At 42.7% G+C, this 24,431-nt stretch overlaps 1 protein-coding gene across 2 annotated transcripts in view; it reads left to right on the forward strand.

The window, feature by feature from the left end:
- LOC143366594 (LIM/homeobox protein Awh) overlaps positions 1 to 24,431 on the forward strand; it is a 56,835-nt gene that overhangs the window by 17,352 nt on the left and 15,052 nt on the right. The window contains exon 1 of one of the 2 annotated variants that reach the window (XM_076807734.1): positions 16,243 to 16,587. The exons of the other annotated variant lie outside the window; for it this stretch is intronic. Within the exon in view, the coding sequence (XP_076663849.1) occupies positions 16,582 to 16,587 (6 nt within the window). The 5' untranslated portion in view covers positions 16,243 to 16,581. Of the gene's footprint in view, positions 1 to 16,242; positions 16,588 to 24,431 lie in introns of those variants that run through there. 2 annotated transcript variants of the gene reach the window in all.

Consider the following 24,431-nt stretch of genomic DNA (forward strand, 5'->3'; position numbering starts at 1 on the left):
CTTTTTCCTTCCCCGGCATTCTCTTTATTTCACTGGACGACGTAGACGCGGAGACGGCGACGGCAGCAGCTAGGACGAAGGAACATAAACGGATTAGGAGGGTCCTGCCGGATGACTAAGTTTTAGTCGGGCCAGCGCCGGCGCCAAATCCAATTTGATCTTAACGTTAACTCGATCCCGCGTATGGTTACACGGTGAATTAAACGTCGTTGACAACGGCGAGGTAAGCGAGGCCTCAAAAATACCCCCCGCGGACATCACTGATACACGCCAACAAGTGGCGCGCCAATTACTATCGGCCCTTTATCGAAATAACCGGTGGTCAGGGTCGAGTTTCTTACTATGTGTCTGTGGTTGGGTAGAAAACACGTGATTTCATAGATAATCTGTGTTTCTCGGCTCACGGTTTTATGCAGAAGAATTCTAGGAGTAGGATGAAGTTTCTTTTGCAAGTTAAGGCGCGTATACTTTCGGAGTTGTGGAAAATCGAAGGGGATGTAGCATGTAGGGTGGCTGTCTTGGTTCTGTGATTTTAATCAGGTTTTTGGGGTCTATTTTGAAAGCTACAGAAGTTAATGATGTTAATGAATTGAAAGAGGGGATACGAAATCGATTTGAAATTATTCGGATATTATCTCGAGATGGCCACGTTGAACATTTTCTTGACAGTTTTATAATTTATAAATTATACTATCTACAGTATCATTTAAAAATTAATCGAAGACTTTGTTGGGAAACGGAGCGAGTATTTTGGACGAAACGGGGAAAGAAAAGAAGGGGAAGAGGGCGAGGAAGAACATAGGGAAAACGGAGTTTGTTAGCAGCGGGGGTGCCTCGCCTTTTTGTCGCTGCGCCGTTTGTCGACGGCGCGGGTAAACTTTCCCGCAGTTTCGCGGCGATTCGCGGGGCGTTGCGGAGGCGGCTTGCAGCAGCGGACACGCCCAGCGTCGCGACGCTTTTATCGATCAACGGCCGTACGTACAGCAACGGCCATTTTACTTTTCCACCGATGGATACGTGAAAATTCACCGACCATCCATACCCGAGGTATACCCGCGACGTAAACTCGCCGCGACGCCTTCAGCTTCCTCTTCGGAAAGCCTGCTCCTTCGAGGTGTTCGTTACGTCACTGGTCACTTGCATTTCGCTGATTGACGTCGAACCGTTTCAGTTAATTTGCGAACGCTGGATAATTTTAGCTGGAAATAACTGGAGGATCTTGCGTCTGGGAAAAAGCAATCGTACGAATCCGTTTGTTCGCGTTTGAATTTCAGATTTGTTTAAAAGTAATTTTTGAATAAAAACATTTGATGGTTTATTCGCGATTTGGGGGCAAACTTTTTGGTAGGTGGTAGACACTGGTGTGCTCTGACATGCTTTCTTATCACAGAATAATTACAGTGTTTCAATATTGGTGCAAACATAGATTCTACTTGGTATTGTTAAAAATACACCCCTCTTGCTTTTTTAAACCCATTTTATAGTGCCAATTTAATTAAAAATTTAAAACCGAAATTTAAAAATATTCTCTTTTTTAGTATAAGCTTAATAAAGATCAGTTTTAAAAAATAAGCGTTTTTTTCTCAAAAGCCAGGGGGAGCAACTGCACCTTTTGCCCCCCTGCGGACGCCCATGCGTTGCTGTGAGACTAAGTAAATAGTTGTTTACAACATGAGCTCAATATGGCCAGTTTCAGATAAAATTCATTAAATAATATATCATATAAGTGTCAAAGATTTCTGTTGCTTCTGTCATCTCAATTTTACCTACCAAATCCCAAAATATCACAGGACGGTAATATTTTTTATATAGGTATTCTGCTAAAGAATTAAACTGAACCAGTTTTTACACCAAGTATTGAGTCTTCCGGTGTCATTAAGGTGAAATACTCTCACACGAAAAAGCCCTTACATTAGAATAGCGCATATTTTTGCATAAACTCATTTCCTTACCCTATAGCATGTTGCATTCACCCCTAAATGTATGCCCACCATCAACAAACTACCCCATGTAGGAAAATACACTATAACGAGAAGAACAATTACAAGGAACACCCTCGATTAAAATCAATATACCCACAATTCCCCATTCTCCCAGTCTTCCATCATGCTTGCAGAATCACGCTCCCAACGCGCCACCCCGCCCTTCGACTTAAAATTACCCACTGCCGCAAGCGGCGATAAATAAAACAATCCGAGCCCCATCGCCGAAACACCAAAAGCATCTTTATCGCTCGATACAAATTCCTCTGCTTTATACCCAAGTTAATCCTTCGCGCAATCTCTCGGTAGCATTCGCGTCGATCAGGGGCGCGCGCGAATATCCCTCTGATTGTCGTTCGCAGTTGGCTTGGTGGATCGCAGAAACCGCCGATTAACCTTCCAATTAATGAACGTTAACGCGTAATCTTCGATCCATTCGTTTCCTCCTCGTTCATCCCCCCCCTGGCCCCCTCCCGTGGCGTTTACTCGTCGTTTTCTTCACTTTGCCAGCAGTCGTCGGCGAGTGCAGGACCGAGTCGGTAGGTACGCGAAACCGGCTTATAGGCTCGTATATCTCTTTATAGGGCCTTATCATATTTATGGGAGCCGCTGGAAGCGTGCGACATGGAAACTGCATCTGTCGGCGTGCATATTTTTAAATACCAATTCACCGCGTACCCAGCCGACGAGATTTCTTTCTTCTTGAACGCCGTTGCCGATCCCGATATGCTCCGGCCTCGTTATTTATTTCCATGGGTGCGCACGAACCCCCCTCGACGGGCCAGGGGGGGGGGGGGGACGAACCGCCACGGGGTGGAGGAGGAAGAGAAATTTCGTCTCCGCGAACGACTCAATCGACACGGCGAAACGCGGTAATCGCCGAGGGGTGATTTAATTTCGCTCGCAAGATTATTCCTCGGGCTCCTTCAAGCATTTAAGCCACTTCGCTCGGACCTTCCGGAGGAACGATTTTTATCCGACGGACAGGCCTCGCTTTATCGCTTGCATAACGAATGGCGGACGGCTGCTAAATCTGTTCAGGCTGGAGGGGGGGAGATTTCCTTCGCTTTTCCTTGGTTGGGTTTCGTGGTGATGTAGGTATTTTTTTCGCGGTGAAAATAAATCGTTTTTATGCTAATAAAGAGTATTTCATGTAATTAGCATTAATGGGTATGATTTAGGCGAGTCACTAGCGAGATGCGTGTAAGATAGGAATTGTGGGATTTGTATGACTTGTTTGTTATTGGGTTTTTGCCATTTTATAAGAGTTTTCGAGGGAAGATATTCGGAGTAGGTACGTAAGGAGTTTTTTTTATCATTTGAAGGGTTTTGTAGTGATTGGTACTGATAATTATGCTAGATTACTTTCTAATATAAAATTTGGGGATTTCTTTGAGTTGCGATTGCTATATGTACTCGAGCATTGTCACAATGGAAATTTTTTAGAATTATCAATTTCACCTTTCTTCAAAAGTTCCAAATAATACTACCCCCTTTTTCAGTTGTCAATTACAGATCATAACATTATCGATAATATTTGCCCATAGTTCCTGTTTCACAGCATTTAATCATACATAAGCAATCTCAAAAACCCTTCCCAATAATATCACTATCCATCACAAGAGTGCGTGTCAATCCCTTCAAATATCAATAAATAGCAATCAGAAACGCTCCGCCACTACGCAACTTCCTGCAAACAGTACCTACATAATTCCCAAGGTAAGGTAAACTATACAATCTATATTTTTTTGTGAAGTTTTTATGTGGACTTAATTTTCAGTTATTATCGATGATTACGGATTTCTCATTAAAATAAAACATCTTGAATGACTATTAAGTTTTTTATTCTAAACATATTCGATGAAAAACAAAAATAGTCATAAAAGTACAATCATTAACATACTTGAATACATTTATTGTCACAGTGTGTAATTATTGGCACTCAAAAACTAAAAATAAATTTTCGACTTTTTAATAATTTATTCTTCATTAATAACTGGAAATAAAAATAAATAATAGATCAGACCAAAGAAAAGAAAGTTAAGATCTAGATAGAGTCATCTGATTCAGGATAATTGCTTAAGAAAACCATCAACTCTTCCTCGTTGCGGAATGTTTCTCTTCTACTGTAGTTGTCAGCTTTTATTTAGATGTTGGACGGTTAAAACTCGGCCGTTGTGTAGTTCAACTACTGGAATTTGCAGTGTTGTAGGGAAAGATAAATTCGAAATTGTAAAAAAGTACTTTCTAAGCTCGTAGTTCTTAATATTTGGTTTTCTAATCAGGAGTGGCAGTGCTTAGTGCAGTGCCAGCATTTGTGCAGTTTACCCTACGAAGAATACAAAACGTTCACATCAACTCAGTCCAATCCACGAAACCATCATCGATACCATCACACTCGACGTGGTCGCGTGGGATCGTGGTCGCGTGGTTCGAGTGAATCGCGAAGGAAAATCGGCAGTCACAGTCGGCAGGCTGCGAAACGCTGGGTCCGCGACGTCCTAATAAGAGGGTGTGAGGGGGTGTAAGTCTAATATTACGTAATAGGGGGCACGTGGCATGAGCGCAGCCCCCTGGAATCAAATTCGACCGTGCCTCGGACTGGCTTGCTCTCGATTGTTCAAGGAAAAAGGAGCGAGAGCCGCCCGTATTCCTAGCATAGCTACGTGGGCTTCATCCCTCTCGAGTCAACGTCCACAATGAACTGCACCCTGCGCGCGCCAGTATTCAGCTCTAATCCGATTATTCCTTTCGAATCAACGAGCAACGCGCTTCATTCCGGTCCGCGTGCACCACTTACAACGCCGACCTGTGATGTAATATACGGGCACGGGGACGTGGCGCTGGAAAAAATCCATGTAATCGGTTACATCTCGATGAGAACGAGCCTCCTGCTATTTACACTTCGCGACGTACCAGCTTCGTTAAGGGGTTACGCCACCCTTAGGCCCTCAAAACAGCACCAAATTGGAAGATTTTCTTTTATGATACTATGAGGTTAAAAATTATTTATACACATTTTATGTTCAGCGCATGTATTGATGAATATATTGTATAAATATTGTACAGAAATATTGAAAAATGGCCGAGTTGTGTGCTGTCCCGCGAAGGTCATCGGAATCACTTTTTTCAAATTGGCTAGCAGCGTAACTTGAACAATTTTTATTCGATTCTCTTGAAATTTTAATGGTATCTTCTACAATAGATTATCTGCAGAAGTACATACGGATTTTACGATTCATTAAAAACTTTTTTAGCTGCGGGCAATTTTAGACACAATTTAGGCTTAAAATTTTAGGCAAGTTTGTCGGCTAAAACTAGTATTTTTTTTATCAATGTTTTGACAAATGGTTAAGACATTGCTGTCCCAGATTTTAAGTTTCCAAAAAAATTTGGTATTATAGATGTGGGGTGTTTGAAGTGTCTTAAATTTAAAATGTGTAGATCGTTGCACCTAATTTTGTCCTGGAATATTAACCCTATCTTGAACACTTCAAGAAAATATTTAAGGGTGGCAATAATAACTGAATTAAGAATAACTCAGAAATGTCACATGAAATTCTTTCTCCCTCACTTTGCATACACTCCACTACATCTCCATTCAACCACATTCGCGTAAAACTTCCAAAAGCACAGGCTTCAGCAGCTCCTAAATTTATCCAAACACCTTCCACGCCCTTCGTTCCGTTCCCACTACCCCGTACACTGGAAGCATCATTTCCATCGAAACGGAAAGGACACAATGCTTCGCATCGACGCTATCCATCCTTCAGTCTCCGTTCGTTAATTACGCCCCAGCAATCAGGATCTTATTCACGGGCGCAAAGAAAGAAGACGAGCAACGATTAACGACAATCGCCTTTGATTTTTCACGCCGATTTCTGCGGTCCCTTTCCCCTGTGGAAGCGTGACGCGGTCGTCGTGCGTGCGTCGTGGAAAGTGTCAATCCGTCGATGACGTGGAAAGAATCGACGTCGGTGGGTAACGGCATCGGCAGATATTATCGCTCCCTCCTGACTAATTATCGCAACATTATCATCGTTGTCGCTGGATCCAGCTGAATCATCGCGTGCATCTCGCCGCGCACCTGAGCTCCCCGCGGAAACGACCTGTTCCCATGGAATCGTGCGAATAGGAAACAGCTTGCACGCGCGTACATACATGGCCGCGCGTGTTTGCGTGCGTGGCGTCGTGCAACCCTCGAGACGCATAATCCCGCGGATCCCACGAACGCGAAACGAGTTACGTGTAACGGGCTTAGGCTTGTGGTTGCGTTCACTGTCGCCTGTACTCCGGATTAGGGATGATCTCCTTTGTGCGTGGGACGATCGGTGCTTCCAGTTGCGCGGGGTCTTCGCCTCGTGTACCGCCGCGTAATCGATGAATGGGATGAACACGGTGAATGGAAAAAGTCCTCCTGCACCTTGCAATGGTCACCCAAGGATTGCTGAATCGATTTTGCCTCCCCTTTTTTTGGTAGGGGCAAGTTCCCTAACTTGGACTGGATCTTAAATTGGACCATAGTTTTTATTCATTAATTGATTTAGGCGGTATCTCTTAGCACGGAGTTGTAGCTGGTGGACCTTGTAGAACTTTTGAACTTTTTTTCTAATGAAAGTCAGAATCTGGCAATATCAAATTCGGGTAGTAGTACAAGACAGTATTATTTTAAAAAATAATAAGTTATGAAACTGCGTGAATGTGTTAACCAAAAAGTTTTATTGGCACATAAGTACCAGGAGTAACACAATCAGAATTCACTTACAAGGGAAAATCCCGAACCCGGAAATTCAAAAAATTCTGAAACTTCATGAATATGTAGGGAATTTCCCCCTGATTACAACGCAATTTTTATTTGCTGCCCAAATTTACTCTAAGGGGGTGTAATTGACCCCTGATAATATCCGGTTATTTTCCGATTTTCTGTTATAACTCAAGAACTGTAAAATAAATTGTTTACCAAATGATAGATCTAATTAAAAGAAGTAACTTTTGTCTTGAAACTTTTCTTCTATCTCTTACATTTCGCGAGTTACAACACAAAATCGGAAAATAGCCGAATTTTCGGGGGTTAATTTCACCCCCTTCGAGTGAATTTGGGCAGCAAACAAAAATGGCGTTGTAATCGGGAGGAAATCCCCTACATATTCACAAAGTTTCACAATTTTTTTAATTTTCGGGTTCGGGATCTTCCCTTGTTAGTATAATAATAATCACATACCTATATTTATATTTCGTTCTCTGGACCTGCATAATCATTATCTGGATCCACAGTGTCTCATATTACAACCAACTCGTCATTTCATTTTTCACCATATTATATCACACTCAAAAACACAATATACTTTAAATAACTTACCCTCTTTGTTGCTTTGAAAATAGTAAAATAAACCGACGTAAATTCCACTTCAATATGAAGACACACAAACTTTCGGCTGCAGGGCTAACAACAAACATCCACCAAGCAGTAGAACTGCAACGAACACAACCAGCAGTTGTGGGAAAGCGCTATAAGCTTCGCAACACCTAGTTTCCAAGCGTTTCTGCAAATGTCAGTAGAGTACAGAGACCAGAACCGTGGTGGTGTTTCATGTTTCTACCCTCTCCTCTAGTTCAGCTACGAGATATTTGAGGTTCTTAGGGGCAAGGAATTCGTTTTAAATTCTTTATAAGTGAAAAGTCACTTCTAAACCAGCGTTATGAGTCGAAGGAAGTTGCTGGTGCTATGAAAACATTAGAGATTAGAGGAATCCATCCGAACGTGACATCTCTAGGAATACGGTAAGAAAACTCATGACATTCCCACACGATGACGAAACGACCTGTGCTATTGCAGGTGAGCGAGAATCATCGGCATCCGCTATCAAAACTGTTCCTTTATTGTGCCATGATTTCCATTCTTGAAGATCAATCACTCGACGGCCTATTGTATCTGACGTTAGGGTGGCGTTGTTGTGAACAATTGCTGCCCTGTGTTTTGTTTACCATCGAGTTTTTCACACGCTAAGGAAGTGACATCGAGTTAGCTGCCATTATTACAGTTTACCGCTACTTTTAAACATTCAGTAACAAGTGTTCAGTCATACAGTTTGTAGACATTTTACAGAAATTATTTCAGAGAAAGTTAATTAACAGAATTAAATCGCTAAAGAGGATTTCATTACCAAGCACCTACATTTCGCATAAAATCCCTTTAACCCTTCGTAGTCACACGGGGTGTGTTACACCCCAGGCAATTCTTTTTCCTTGCCAATAGTTCTGTGAATTTTTAGACCTTAATATTAAAATTGAAAAACTTTTTAACAAAACAATCGTTTCTTTTTCAACTACAAATTTGATATCAAAATTTGCATTTCTAAAAAAAGACTATTAGAGTTTGGCTGTATATTACGAATGTAGGTACAATTATCACTCAAAAGTGAAAAGATTCGAAAATACGAAAATGGTAACTCAAAAATGAGGTTGGGGTGCAGTGAACCGCATGTGACCAATTTGTGATTATAAGAAGGTGTGACCACGAAGGGTTAAAAGCTGAAAGAGCTAACATTCTGTTTCAATTAACTCTTCATACGAGTCCACACAAAGTATTCATTTTTCACTCATTCTATTCGTCTATGTCTATGACAGTTGTCATAGTTGCTCCAAATCTGGAAAGAATTAGGTAACCTTAAAAAATATGAAGCACACTTTTTACGATAAAGAAAGTGTACAATGCTAGTGTATTAAAACTCTTATAACAAAATAAGAAACATCAATAAATTCCTCCTTATAATCTCCGCTATTTTTTATGCATTCTGTATCAAATATTAGAATTTTATTGAAAACAGAGGATTTTAATCAGAGCACCCGTTCGAAGCGTCCGTCCGCGCGAAGAACGATCATCCCCGCCCAAAACGCGCGAAAAACTCGTAAACAAGCGCCACGGCCCCGACAGATTTGAATTTCGTATTACACCCCCAGTGAATCAAGCAGGTCGAGCGGAAAGTTTGAACGTCCTCGGTCCTCCGCTGTCGCCGATTGAATTAGCGAGCGTCGGAGGGTGGTTGGGACTTTTGAACTTCCCTCGCGGAGGAAAAATCTCGCGAGAGCGGGCAACCTCTTTACTGTCTGAAAGTATTCACTTTGTCGCGTGAAAGGTGCGACAGGCAGGGCGATACAGGGCGCAGAAGTGAGAACGAAGGGACGGGGGAGAGAGGCGTGGAGGAGGATTGCGCGCGACGAGGGGGTGGGTTTCGTTAGGTCGGGCGCAGTTTTGATGATAACGAGCGGATTTGCAATCACGACTACATTGTGCAGGATCCTGCTGTTAGCTAACTTGAAGAGGGATGAAACTCAGACGGGGCTGAGATCACAGAGCAGGAAGCTGAGAGCGCGCGGCGTAGACGGCGGATGAGAGGACCCGCCGAGGAGGGGGTGGTGGCTTTCGTATCGTCGCTGCCGCGCACACCCCCTTCCGCCCTCCTCGAGAACGGTGGAAAGTGGAAATCCGAAAATTACAGGACTGTACACGCATCCGTAGACGTTGCAGCCGTGTATACCTGTGCATAAATATCTCGCGAAATTTCTGGCTGCAAGGCAATTCCTCGGGTACCAGCAGCCAGGCACGGATTGTCGGCTGCTAACGAAGGATGACGATATATCTGGCTAATGAACCTGCGGAATATCGACGGATATTTACTTGTGTAATCTGTGTTCGGGGTGGTTCTCGGCGTTTCGGGGGGAAGGTAGAAGGTACCTTGTTGCGTGGAAATTATAATGTATACTGGAGGGAGCTTCAAGAGTTTTTGTGTGTTACTAATGCAGGGGAATTGTATTATGCTTGGTTGCTTTAATTAACTGCTACTGTATTAGGCTGCAATGTGCTAGTTTTGGTTTTGTGTTTGCTGAGCCCATCACCAGAAAGATCCATTGAAGGGGCCAAAGGAACTCATTGCTTCAGAAATATTGGACTATTTCATAAACGGAATTTAGAGACTTCTAACACGTCAGCAGAAATGTCACTTTGAAATAAAATATTAAAATATTTAAATTCTTGAGATAAATCGTCACACGCATTATAATATTTCACCCAATTGCACATTTACTTTTTCATACCCTAAAGTATCTTTCCAGCAAACATCTTCACTTAAAAAAATAGTTTAAATCGAATTACTTAAGTTATGCTAAATTCATCCAACTTAAATATTGACCGAAGCTGCACTATCATGTCATCGCGAACACTATCAAACTTTGACGTCATTCACCCCGTTTTGACGTCATTTTTTGCGAACCGCGATAAGCGTTTGACGTCTTGCTTCATTTACAGCTGATTGAACACGAAATAGCGAGCGCTCCGAATTTCTAGGGAGCGTTATTGGGTCGAGGCCGGGTTTATCAGCGTTTTTAATGTCAAGAAAGCGGGCTGGTTAACTCGAAGGCTGCCGTGTCGTCGGATTTCTACGTGGTTCGCGTGTTTGCGCAGCGGGCGGTTAACAGAGAGTGACATGTCAGGGCTGCTTTCTCGAATTCGTATTCTTTTATGGAGTATCGAGGGCTGCTGGACAATGGGCCCTGGCACCCACAAAAGTCCGCCCGAGCTGGCTTCGAATGCGAACAGGTCCGTGGACCACTTTTATCATGATAATGCCGCGTGAACGCTGGGAAATTCTTTGGGAAATGTTTGGAGAGAAACCGCGAGTCGACGACCACCTCGAGCGTGTTAAATGCTCGATGAAAGAACTCGGAACACTCGGAGGGAAAACATCCATTGTGGCTGAAGCTATTATAAGTTTTACATTTCACACGATTTCCAAGTGTTCCCATAGGCATCATGGGTACGTCCGAGTATGCGTATATTTGGATAATGCATTTGTGTGCATACGTCTCATAGCTTTTACTGTAATTTCGCGTTATTAATTATCAATGTGGTGGCTTGAAAAAAAAATATATTTTTTTATTTTCTAGTTTTTAGTGTTTGTGGATTTTTAAACACAGTGTTTACAGCTATCGTGGCGATAGTCCAGGCCAGTTATTTTTACAACGATATAGCACGTAATGCATATCAGAGGCAGGGGTGGACAAAAATGAAATAAAAAAATTGTTTTATACTCTACATTTGTAGCAGAATAAAGCGCAAAAAGTTTTAGACCCATACATTGTATACTTTTTCTAGAAAAAATCATAAAAGTCACTTTCCTTCTTAAAAGTCACTTTCCTTCTTTTTAAACTTCGTCAAGTTTTCCCCTGCCCCAATAGGTAAATTTCTCTACCTACAGTGTCCTACACGAACTAACCTTGCAACCACAAATTTCTAAGGTTTCCTCACACCTTCGTTCCAGCCCCCAAATCTCCCTACTAATTCGTACAGCTCAAACCTTCCCGCACCAACAATGAAAGCCCCGCTCCCCCGAAGACAGAGGAACAAACCCGAGTACATATGGCGCCCGACGGGGCGAGAATCGGCCGAGCAGCGCGCGATATGTGTGCGTGCACACCCCAGAGGAAAGGGACATCGATCGCGAACAAGATCCCCGATGGTATCGATTAATGCCATCGGTGGAGCGTCGGAGAAGCCAGCAGCAGGGTCATCTCCTTCGGCAGGATTGGCACCGTGGAACCCCGTGGCTCCTTTTTCGAGGATCCTCCGCGTGTCCTCGTGAGGTAGGACCTTTGTCCACCTCCGGTCCCGCCAGTGGAATAATTCGACCGCCATTTTTCTCGCTTTATGCCAGGTAAGCGTTACTAATGGCCCGTTCCCTGCCGATCGCAGGACCCTCTGGGTCCCCGGTGTCTCGTTTGTGGCGGCGTAAACGCGTCCACCGCACCCATACACGCGCTCGGAACGGTGTCGTGGGTGCACGCGTGTGCCCGCTGGCCTCTGCACGCGCTCCTACGATGATCTTAATAAATAGGCTGCATCGAGAACGTACCACGCGCATTTGTCTCGAAAATGGTACCGCGGGGCCGCGGCGCCGCAGATACCGCTGGGACAAATCGGTCGGATCGATTCTCCTTTTCTTCGAATGCTAGCGCGGGCGTCAACCCCTCCGGCGCACGGAGTACCTTCGAAGTCGCGCCCTGGTCCCGATGAAACGGGAGGGAAGAGGGAAGAGAAAGTGGCTGTGGGAAGTTAGATTTGTGGGGACTTTGAAAGGCTGTTGAGTGGAGAGAAGAGTGGAGGATATTTAGGGGACTATGGAACGTTGAAATTATTGATACCGGGTGGATTAATTGGCTCTTTTACCTAAAACAGAGAATAAAAGAGTCATGCATTGGGGAATCGTGAGTTTCTAACTTTTATTTAGTGTCATTTAATTTAGTAGCTTCATCAAAAATTTCCATCTTTAATACAGGCATTGAAAATACCCAGAAGGCTGTAGACCCTCCCACAGAATGGAACATCTCGAGAAACGAGAGAAGTATCATTAGTCTTCTTTATCGAACCATCTTCAAAAAGGCACCCTTCGGTAGGCAAAGGTGGCTTCCCTTTTTGTAGCACTTTCAATCGATGAGGGAATTCTCTCCTTCTCAGTAGTCATTCACGAAATCGTGGCTTATTCTTTGACTCCAGATCTCCCTGAGAATCGAAGAAAACCGTGGCTCCTCTTGGACGGAACCCTTGCATTCGGGGGTGGTGGAAATGATAGAAATTTTCTCGGGTGTGAAGTGCAATTCGGCGCAGAAAAGGAAGCTGGGACACCTACTGTGTGTTTCATATTCAAAAGGGAATCCGTGGACCGATTTAAATGGCGTCGTTAAGAAACTGGCGAGCAATCGAGACGCTTTTAGGGTGGCTTATTGTTATTGGAAGATTCCCCAAAATAAAGGGACGAAGCATTCCATTGTAGAAGTTCCTCGAAGGTGCTCGTATCTGCATTTCGGTTACCTTCTAACACTAATTTCGTAGGAAACTCTACAGAATCATGAGCGGAGGATGCGTTTCACACATTCGCGTTACCTTACTCACCATACAGAACAAGGAACCTCAGAGAACCGAGCAGTAGCTGTCCCAATAATTCCTTCGTGCGAATCCAAGTTGCACCCGCAGCGCCAGGTTATCAGTCGCGAATGCATCGGCGGACCTTTATCGATCGCAGGCGAACAGGTAGAAACGAAAGTCCCGTCGCCCAGACGTTCGTCCATTTTCACGCGTCCACTTTGCCGGTCTAATCTGAAAATAGTGGCCCCCTTTTTCGTCGATCCCTTTTTCTGCCCTGGCGGGGCATAATTCAAGAAACACTGGATTTCACGGATGCGTGCACACGCGCACGGTCCCCGTGGTGGCAATAAAACCAGCGAGGCGGCGGCGGCAAGGGGGAGATAGGGCCGAAACCCGTTTGACAGTTTCCCTGGGCCCCGAAACGAAAAATTCATATTCATCTTAGGCGTGGGCGTATACGGGCCGCTCGGCCGCGGCTCCGTGAATGTATACTTAGGGCCCCGGCACGCACACACGCTCGCGCGACCGCTTTGATAGAGAGAGATACAGCCGGGGAGAGGGATAGCAGTGATAAAAGGCGTTAGTCCATTCCGGGATGATTTATGTGTCGGCGCAGCAGAAATACAAACAGGTGCTCGAACCCCCTCGAGAACCCAAACTCATCGAAAATAAAAAGGAAACGACGGGAATATAAAATATATATCCACGCGTAAATATGCTGCAAGGGGATGGTGTCTGTCTAGGGGTAACCCGTAACTAAACGGTCAACCGAGCCCCATCCCATGACCTTGCGGAGACGGAACGTTTTCGATCGTCCTTCAATCGCTCCCATTTTTGGCCGTGGCTTATTTTTTTGTCCCGCTTCTTGGAGTCTGGGTTAAGGATTTTTCATGTTTTCTTATGCGAGGGAAATGGGAGTTTGGATTTTGAGCTGTACAAAGGGATAATGTGTTTCTTGCGCTTTTGAACTGGTACTATTTGAAGAATTGATTTCAATGATTTTCTACCTTTGCTGTAGTTACACCAGTTGGTGTTTCCTGTAGGGAATTGGAGTAGACCAATTTTCAAATCGTTACGCTTCGACATGAAAATGTCTGCACTAACCTCCGAGTAAAACGATAGCGCGTGGCAACGCCGGTAATCAATTTCAAAGTTTTTAGGCATTTGTTTGCCTTTTCGCCGCGCGCCTCGTTTTAGCACCGGGCTCCGCGGCCCTACAATATAAAATTTTTTTCGATGATGAAAAATTGAGAATTGGTATTTGAAAAAATTTAATTCATCTACTTTTATAAAAAAAAATAAAATTCAAGTAATAAAAAAAAATCTGGAGCAGTGGAGCGGTAAAAATTTTCCGTGCTTCGAGCAAAATCCAACTGCTCCATTGCTCCGCGCTCCAACGCTCTGGTTTTCTGTACTATACCATGGGCGATGAATATTGAGTAATAGATATCCTTACGGATTAATTTTACTTAACTTTTTGTAATACTAAAAGTTCCACCTACGTTTATGTATCCCCAATATAAAGATGAAGAGGAACCGCAGCTAAGTAATTGATACATCACTGAAGATATCTGATTTAAATAGCGATCAACGAATCGAATGCAACTTCTCGATCCACAGTGTGTACAGAAGGGTCCAAACAAGTGGTCGAAGAAGTTGGAGACTCGTAATACCTTATCCCCATTAAAATTGATCGTAGGACTTGCATTGGCCCTTTTTTTATCTACTTTGCGGCTTATGAACTACATGCCTCGAAATTCTTCGACGCCTATTTTGAGTCGTAAAGCTAAATTCAGATCGTTAAATCGAATCCTTATCAGTGATCCCACAACTCATTATTGTTTGCTTCCGCCGATATTCGTTATAACAAAACAATTGCGCCAAGCGGAGAAATATTGTTATTCCTTTCTGACGCAATTCGCATGCCCGCAATTCGCGCAATACGTGACATTCGCCGTGTGTCTTCGATTACGTGTATCTCTTTTCCTTATCGCCGATCGAATCGAAGGAAACCAGAACGATATACGATCACCTGATTGTCACACTTGCACGTTCGTGTTTGGCGACGCTGAAGGAATCATCGATTAAGCACACATCTTCGAGCGCTGCTTCAGGGGACGCGTTCTCAGCTAGAATGTGCTCCTGCGACGATTTTCATTTTGATCGATAATCGAGGCAGACGTAAAATAGCCATACGATGCTCTAAATATTTGCCTGAGACGCGAAAGTCACTCGCACGCGAAACGAGTTGCTCAAATATTTGCCAAGATGGAGTTTCTCGGAACGTTCTGACGATGTTTAATTAGAGACGCCGTGTTTGACGTTGTTTAGTCGATTTTGCAAGTGTTCGGCTCACGTATGCTACAATATCAGCTAAATTTAATCGAGGTCCTAGAGAATTTTTACGCAGATATAGTGATTCTGTCAATAAAGGTGAATACATATCTATTAGTTGAGAAGGGTGATTCTCTTGCCTACAAAACAACATTTGCATTTGACAAAAGGTTACATGAAAATCTAAAAATTCCATCAATGGGTAGTAATATTACAATCAATAAATAAAGATTTTTAGTCTGAGTTCTAATGAACCAAACGAAGATGCTGCTCCAAAAACTGAAGGGGGTGACATCTCTGCTGCACTAAAACACAGTAACACACAAAAGTGTTCCAAGTAAGTGTCAAAAGTAATTCCCAAAACCGAGAAGAACAAACCAAAAGCGATTGAAAGTGCAGCCGAAAGGAGAGGGAAATTCACACGGAGCAGAAACCTGAGATAAGTAAGGAGACCGAAGCTGTAGACTACGAAAAAGAAAAAGAGACAAAGAAGCTTCCTTTAACATGAACGCCCAAGAGAGCGGAACGCCAAGGAAAGTCCCAAGACGAGGGCCTGCAGAAAAATAGAAACGGAAAAGCGTAGGTGCTCGTTCGCGGATAGGAAGAAGAGCGCGCTCGAATCTCCGCGGAAATTCCATTCGGGTTTGATTCGCTTGAGGGAAGCTGGCCCCTCCACTCGAGCAGCTTCGCGATAGTGCAAGTTTCGTGGTGTATGAGCAGGGAACATGGGCGTGCTCCCGGGGGGCGGAGCTTGCTCTCCGTTCCAGGGGTCTTCGTCCTGAAAACCATCGTTCCACCGCCACCCCTTCGACACGAACGACCCCGTCGACTCGAGTCACGCAACACGATTCCCCTCCAGCGCTGTTCCCACCAGCTCTAACACGCGCGCAACCGTGCACGTACACTCTCCAGCCGTCCGCAAGCGGGCGACTAGCGCGCGCTGGGCTACCCTGAAGCGAAACGAGCTGGCTGTGTGCGCGCGTGGACCAAGCGGCGATTGTGGCGCGTGGAAGGGGCAGAAACGAGGATGCCAGTCTTCCCCGGGCCACGGATCGGGACAGGGTACCGTCTCTGATCCTTTTCGATCTATTCCATCCGATCGTCCATAGTTTTTTATGGCCCCCGCCGGTTTTCCCGCATCAGTAGCAGCGTAGACGTTGACGCGCGGGTCGGAAACCTCCCCTAGGCGCGAGTTCTCGAGAGTTTCTGGGACCACGGTGTTGTGAACGGGACTTGGCGGACCTGGGACACGTTTGTGACACCCGCGGACTCCGTTTGGACCTGTTGGTTAATTATGGAACGGGGGATGGGCAGTTCGTGACTCGGAGGATCCACGAACGGGGCAACATGAAGGTGAGTTCGTCGGGCTGCTTGGTTTCGCGGGGTTGCTGTGGGTTCGGGTCTTCGATGCGGAGATGTTCGATGTATTATTGGGAATGAGGTGGTTGGTCGATGGTTCTTTGGATTTTGAATCGCAGTTTGGGGGATTTAGTTTGGAAGTATTAACTGTGGGGTGATGAAACGTTAATGGGTGGTTTAATTGCAGAAGCTTCGATTAGATAGTGATGGTGTTTGCGGCTTATAGTTCACTGTCAGTGGTGCTGACTTGCGCAGAGGCATTTCTTGGTAAATGAAAGCTTTGGGTAGAATAGCGCTGCTAGATTGCACGGTTCGCTACGCTTCATTGGATTTGTTGGATTTTTTTCTGAATTATCTGCGACACTTCAAGTTAGTATGTGTTATGTTGAGAAACTGCGCGGGGAATTAAGTTTTGTGTGGGTATATTTAGAAGTCACAGATGTGTTCTACAAATACCGCTTTTGATTGAAGAAACTACAAATGGCGCCTGAATGAATACATTATTCAAGAAGGAAGAATATTAATAGAACGAATGGATTTTATTAATATTTCTTCTTCTGTTATTATGCATCGACGCAACGCAACTCTGAAGAAGTTTAGTTTCAATGTTTCTTATAATTTTATTCATAACAAGCACGCTCAAACCTCCGTTATAATAGAAACCAACATATGCATCATAATCACCAAACTTCAAATTAATTTGACAGAGATCTTTCTTCACTCGATATTCCTATGACGTAGGAACATAAGAAGAATACTTTTCATTAAAGAAATAATTTAAAAATAATAATCTACTCTGCTGCATAAATTCTTTTATATTTCCAAGTTTGGCTAAATTTTTAGCCTTACATTTCCACAAAAGTCGTAACAAATTAAACAGTGTGTCTCTTTTCACCTCGTCATATTACAATATCAAAATTCAAGCTTTTGGCAGTACGTTGCTAATACAAACAAAGTATTCACAATTCTTTTTTCGTTTCCTAAATTTGAAGAATCGGCCAAGAACTGGCTATTTTTAACCACAATTCTGGTACGCTTCATTGACAATCGATCAACGAAAAATACTTGATTATACCTATGCAAACAAAGAGAGCTCGCCTCCACGGACGCGCAAGACACGCGAATGTGTGTACAGGTGTATTTGTTTGCGTACGATGGAAGTTACGTCCAAGTTTCCAAGTCGTCAATGCTTCGTGGTCGGACGTCAGAAAGCCTCCTATGTAATGGCATCGCAATTTTCATAACGTCATAACACTTTGTACTCTACGGTATGTTGGTTAAATATCAAGCGTTTGAGCGCATTTAAACGAAGTGTTTGAATTGCCCGCCGTGTTTGTGACCCTCGTGCGCACCGCGTTGAGAGGTTAATTTAAATTCTGAAATTACTGTGCAAATGTTCTTGAACTGTGTGACGCTCTGTCGTCGGATATCAGAAAGTCTCTCGTCAAATAGTACCACGTTATAACATTTCACGCTTGATAATACATTGATTGAATGTTAAGTGTTGCAATATATTAAATGGAATATTTAAAGTACCCATTGTGCTCATAATTGTCATGCTTAATAATTACTATGTACACAGAAAGTAATTGCATTAGGTACCTTTTCCTTTGAATACTTTACCGTCGGATATCAGGAAGATTTTCATCAAATGGTATCATAATTGTCATTACTCTAGAATTTTCTATGCTCAGTAAAGTGTTAGATACATTGATTGAATGTTCAATTAAAATGGGTAAGGGCATAAATAAGCAGTGAATCTGTGCAAATATCATACTGCAAGGAATGTGCTGTATGTTTCTCCTAGTATTTTTTAAATTTTTATTGAAAATACCTTTTCTATTTTAAGCAATGAATTCCTTTACTACCAGCTCAGTTTTGATAATTAATTTGATAATCATCCAGAAATTATACTTACAAGTGGAAGATCCAAAGGTTTAGTTTTTGAAGGTTTCTATCTGCGATAAAGATAAAAATCTTTGACCATTTTTAATATACATATATTACTATGTAGAAGTGTTTACCCAGTCACGTGGTCTCTGTTTCCAAGAATGTGATAAATTCCTGGTAAATATTCTTCTGCGTTAGATTAATGGCATACATTCTTCAGAAAACACTTATCAAAGTTTCAATTTTCACTCACCATACTCATAAAAAGATACTTACCTATTTTCTTCAAGTCTCCTACCAATGCTCCTTCAAAAAAGCTGAAACAGACAACAGCAGAATTAACAAAAAATTAAGAAATTATCCTCAACTATCATTAGATCCAAATCTACGAGGAGAACTCGATTGTCAAAAGCTACATACCAACAAACGTAACGTGTCTTCTGCCGCATATCTAACCACCACACTTAGCGCTACCTTCTTACATTAAAAATGTCTGCAGCAACACAGGACCAAACACAAACATTCATTCCATGCAACATTCTTCTTCGTAACAGCTCTGTCCGAAATCCTTTACCAATTTCCTTAATCGATTTCCTCCCCGTATCCGTTGACTGAAGGTTGGTTCAAGTGTCGAGCCCACCGCCACACAAAGTGCAAGCTTGAGTATCTCCTCGAGCGGAGCCCGGTGCCTGCGGCGGGTAAAATAATTTTGAAATATCGCGAAAAATTATTTACGATAGCCGGTGAAACGTATAAGGGCGATAAATCACGGGGAATGGTACTCGCCCGTGCCATTAAACGTCCGTCTGTGTAGCGAAGTGGACGAATCGGATGTATATGAGCATGTTCGGTGTCCGGTAGTCGGTAGGTGAAGCCCGTTTGACCTCCTCACCCGCGCATTTCTCACTTTGTCAGCTCATCTCCGTCGCCCCCGATGTGCTGACGAATAAAAAATGGCTCCTATTATTCTTCTTAACTACTCGCTGATTGCATTCTTCGGGGATCGCGTCCACCTACTACAAACGGCCGTCCAGGTGAATTGAAAAATTCCTTCGCCCATCCAATGAAAATTACATTCCATCCCTCGTGGAGGAATGTTGAAATAATAATCAGTTAGAAGAATCCGTTTTGTCATCTTTGCTTCGGTCCATGGCTCGAATGTTTATTTTGTTCTTCTGTGTTCGCGTGCTGCTGTGGCATTCGACTCTCCAAAAGGCTGACAATGTCGATGCTATGATTGCAGCAGGATGTTTAAGACTGATTGTTAGTCACCCGGTTGGTGGAACTTGAATTTTTCTTCGAAAACTGATGGAGATTGTCTGAATTGAAGAATGAGTGTAAAGTATAAAATTTTGAGTATTCGATTGCTATGTGTCTTTTGCGTTAAGGGGGTACACGGGTTTTAGACAGCTAAAATCAACGGTTGCTTCTGGGCTAGATTGTACAGCCAGTAATAACTTAAACCATTTGCTCTTTTAACAATTCTTTCTTAGAGATATAAGATGTATTTTCAAATAAGAATGTTTACAAAATATTAAAAATTAATTAATATACAAGATGTCAAAGTGAGTGCTTGCGTAATGTTCGCCTTAATGTGGTGAACACGATTCCGATTGATCGACTCATCCAAAAGCAAAGTCGCTGTATATGAGTATCCTTTAACTCAAAATCTACATTGTGGAACTCGGTCGAAAAATTTTAATAAAAATTCACGGAGTTATACAACAAATATCAACTTTGAAGGATTTTACTCAAGTAATTCTGTGATAAATATTGTCTTAAATGTTGTTAAAGTTATACGATCTTAGTGAGCGAGTTCCACATTGTGGAGACAAGTGTTTTGTAGGTTCGGTTAAAATTTCAACAAAAAATATCGACCCGTTCCGAGTTATGATGTTCACCGTCTCCAGAAACACAGTTTTGAGAAAAACGGTTTTTAAGCCCGCCGCGGCGCGTTTACCGGCATTGGCCCGTCTGTTACTTTTTACTCTGTAACTCTCGCAATTTTTCGAATTTTTCAACGAAATCATCTTTAAAATACTTCTAAGACCTGTGGCTATCACAAAAAAAATGAAAAAAATCGATTTTTTAACCCCGAAATACCTATTGTACCCCCTTAAGTTTGGAATTATGGAAGTCTACTTAGTAACGGATTATATGAGACAAGAAGGTGGGTTTGGGTTTTGTTAACACTTCTTCAAGATTCGTCGATTCAATTGATCTACTCTAAACTACTTGTGCTACTCCAATCACGTTGAAAAGGGAAAATATCATTTTCCACCTACTATTCGTACATATTTCGCCAACATTTTGCCAGACGATTCCAGAAAGACTATAAAACAAACCAACTTGTTCAATTTAAAATTACTACCGTCCATTTCTACTTTTTTGAAGAAGATGATGAAATTTCCCTTACCACAGCGAAGACACAAAAAGCTTTCATTGAAACCAATAAACTCCCCACATAATTACAAAATTAATTGTAATCTGTATCACGAGAGGTATCCAACGAAAAAAGGAAAGCCGCAATCGGAGGAAAATGATTTTTTAAACCCACAGATACTATTACATAGTCGAGCTCCGTTTCGAAGAAAAACACCCTCCTTTTTTATACTTCGAACCGTTTTCTCAGGGCGGCGGTGGACAAGACGAATTTCGACCGGCTGTAAATTACCCTTTGGATTTCGTGGAGCTGGTTTTCAGTGGATCGTAAAGCGGGGATACCATCGTAAAATCCCACGGTCGGCCATGGCCATTCAAGCGCCTTCCTATTCTCTGGTTTCGCGCGAATTTTCCCCGTTGCGTAACTCGCAGGTAATTAGAAAGCACTTTCGTCGGTGCATTACGCCTTCCCGGTTTGCGCCCGGACCGTTGAAATTTATGATTTAACGCCTTGAAACAATGAGACCGTGCAGGATTGCCGGCGATACTTCATCAGAAGGATTTCGAATGAATCAACAGAAAGGAACGTTGGATAAATATTTGTGTAATCCTTTTGATATCCGCGTATACGAGAGATTCATACATTTCAGGATTTAATAAGGCGTACGAAGCGTGAAAATTTATCGCTTTCAAACAATGGAATTAATGAATTGCAATTATATAACCCCAGGTTTTGATGATGTATAATGTTCCGCAAAAGCATTTGTTACGCGATAGGTAATAGGAATTTACAAGGATAAGTGTGACTGGGAATTATTAACTCGTGGAACATGCAATTGACAGTATTAACGTCTCATTGCTCCTGTGAATAATGATCTAGCGTTAAGAATTGTTAGATAATCATTCATTATGTCTCGCTATTAGGTATTTAGTAGTGTATTAAACATTCAACTACTTAGGAAACTCGCGTGGTTTCTAATACTTTCTTAGAACAAGCACAACGAATCCCATTACTTCTAAAATCTAATTTATGTAAGCGGTCTTCCTACCTTGACGGACGAAAAATTATGCGAACTTTGGGAATTTTTTAAAAGAAAACCATTAAATATATTTACTTCCAGCTTTGCGGCTTCACTTGTCAATCTTTATAGAATATGATAAAAAAATTGTATGCAAAAATAGTGGCTATATCCGAAGTTATAGTGCTTCAACTAATATAATTTGAGGGTTTCTCTTAAAAAATCCCAAATATCGCGCTCCTTTTCTGGCCGTCAAAGTAGGGAGACCCCTTAAGGATGAACTTCAGTAACATTAAAAATAAGCGAAAATCAATGAAAATTAGATGAATGAATCTTTATGCAATAGTACCCTAAATCCCCGTGCAAAATTTTAGACAAATTGATTCGGTAGTTTTTGAATTACTTGACTTTCAATTTAACATGTATTCTTACGGGAAAACGCAATATTGAGAAATACCGATAACTACAAAATTAAAAAAAATAGGCCAAAGTTTTTGAAATCTTGTGTAAAGAGAGATGAAACACTGAACAAGAAGAACGTCAAACATCAAGATTCTAATCTCCCAGCCCTTCCCCTCTTAAGGTGAATATCCCTATTTCTGCTCATTTAAGAGGTTACTCGTCATAAAGAAGGTGTAAAAAATTTGTTTGTGATCAAAATTTGCAGAGTAATTGATTAATTCTTTAATAATAAATCAACCAATTGAAAAACTCTTTAAGAAAGATATTTGAAGATGTTTAACTATTAGTAATTTGTAATTAAGTATATAATGCTCTAAATTTCCGTATTTCTGCTCATGAAGAATAGCGATGTATGTATTGCCCCAAGCTCGTGCAACACTCGCGTAAATGTTTAAATAATTTAGAATTATTTTGTTGCAACTATAGTACAAACGTAACGCATATAATAATAAGAAAAATACGAAATGATGAGAAATGGGGACATAAGCAGAAATTGGGACATTCACCTTACTCCCTTCAACCCCAAACAAGACCAGTACCTATCTTTGTACCCAAAAATGGCCCGAAGTGCCTACATGTCAATAATGAAGTCTTCAAGCATCGTTTAAACAGTCTCTGATTTACAACGATTCGTGGTGACCGTCAACGAAGTAAGCGATTCGCCGGTTATTTCGTGCAAGGTGTAATAATCCTGTTAAAATGGCCACGGTGTTGCGCGACACGGCATTAATCGACGTAGTTGCGCCGCCGATGGGCACCAGCGCGCTTTTCTCCAGGGAAGATCGAAATGCCAGGGGGCATAAATCACAGGTGGGAAGCCCAACTTTGCCTTCGGCAGATCATAAATCAATGACCGTCCAGTTATACGTGAAATGATTACTGGCCGACGAGAGGAGGCGCGACAAGGAGAGAACGACGGAAAGAAAGACGGGTCGTAACGTCTCTCGAAATTGGCTGTCGTCGATGTTGTCTTTCTTGAGGTGTCGGCCGTGCAACGGGCCTTTCTATCAACGTTACCACTTTGATGGTTAGTCGAGGCGCTCTTTCGCTGGTTCGTATGTAAATTCGCCGGCTGTTGCGCGCCAGCGCAACTTCTGGCTGCTGATATGCAGGCTCTTTCAGCAATCTGTTTTAATTGGGTTCAATGTGAAATGCATGTTAAGTAGGGTGGGAGTAAGAATGGCAATATAGTTGTGCCATTTTCTTGGCGTTCACGACTGCCAGAACTTGTTACAAAGTGGTAATACACTCTTTTGCTGAGGGTGCTTTGCATCTGCCCGCAGGGTACTCTAAAATTTCTATAAGGTCGATCCTTCACCTGCGACGCGCTGCAACTGACAACTGATCACTGTATTCTTCTGCAGAGTTTCGCGCTGCCCTCCGCAATAAGAAGCAGAGAACAGAAAACACAGTGGCGCATATAGTTACTCACAAAAGTATCCGTTAAATACTCCTTTAGCTCTGAAATTTTCGTTTTTCTTTCATAACTTTTCTAAATTACATTATTAGGTGTCCTGAAAGACTAGGACTACTTCAGTATAGTAAAAGACACTAAAGCTTCCAGGTGGATCCCCGGATTTACACCGTGCCGTTACCTGTCGTTTCGATCTCCAACGGTTTCGATTCTCTCAGGCCGTAGCTTTATCGCTCTTATCACCGGCGTTTTCCACGGTGCCCGTTCCGTTCGATTAAATTACGCGAGACAGCTTTTGCATATGGCGGGCCCGCGCGCGCGGGTGGAGAGGGGTAAACAGAGGAACATGCAATAAATCGAGGGACGTAATGTAATTAACTCATTGATTGCACGCTGGGACGAATACAATAACCTTTGTGCATTACTCGTGTACCAATTAATATTTATCGCGGCGGGGCCTGCACGTGAACAGAGCGCGCATGTGCGCGCAGGTGCGCGCGCGCGAGCACGTGTGCCCGGGCAGCGATAAGAAAAAAATTGCGTACAGATCAGATACGTGTTATCTTCCCGTTTATCTCTACGCACTCACAATGACTTTCTCTGCTCCGTTCGCGTTGTCTTTCTCCATCTTCGGCCGTCCCGTTCGCGCCCGACGCGCCGTGACTGGAACG

Source organism: Andrena cerasifolii, chromosome 3 (genome assembly GCF_050908995.1).
Source record: "Andrena cerasifolii isolate SP2316 chromosome 3, iyAndCera1_principal, whole genome shotgun sequence".
NCBI lineage: Eukaryota > Metazoa > Arthropoda > Insecta > Hymenoptera > Andrenidae > Andrena > Andrena cerasifolii.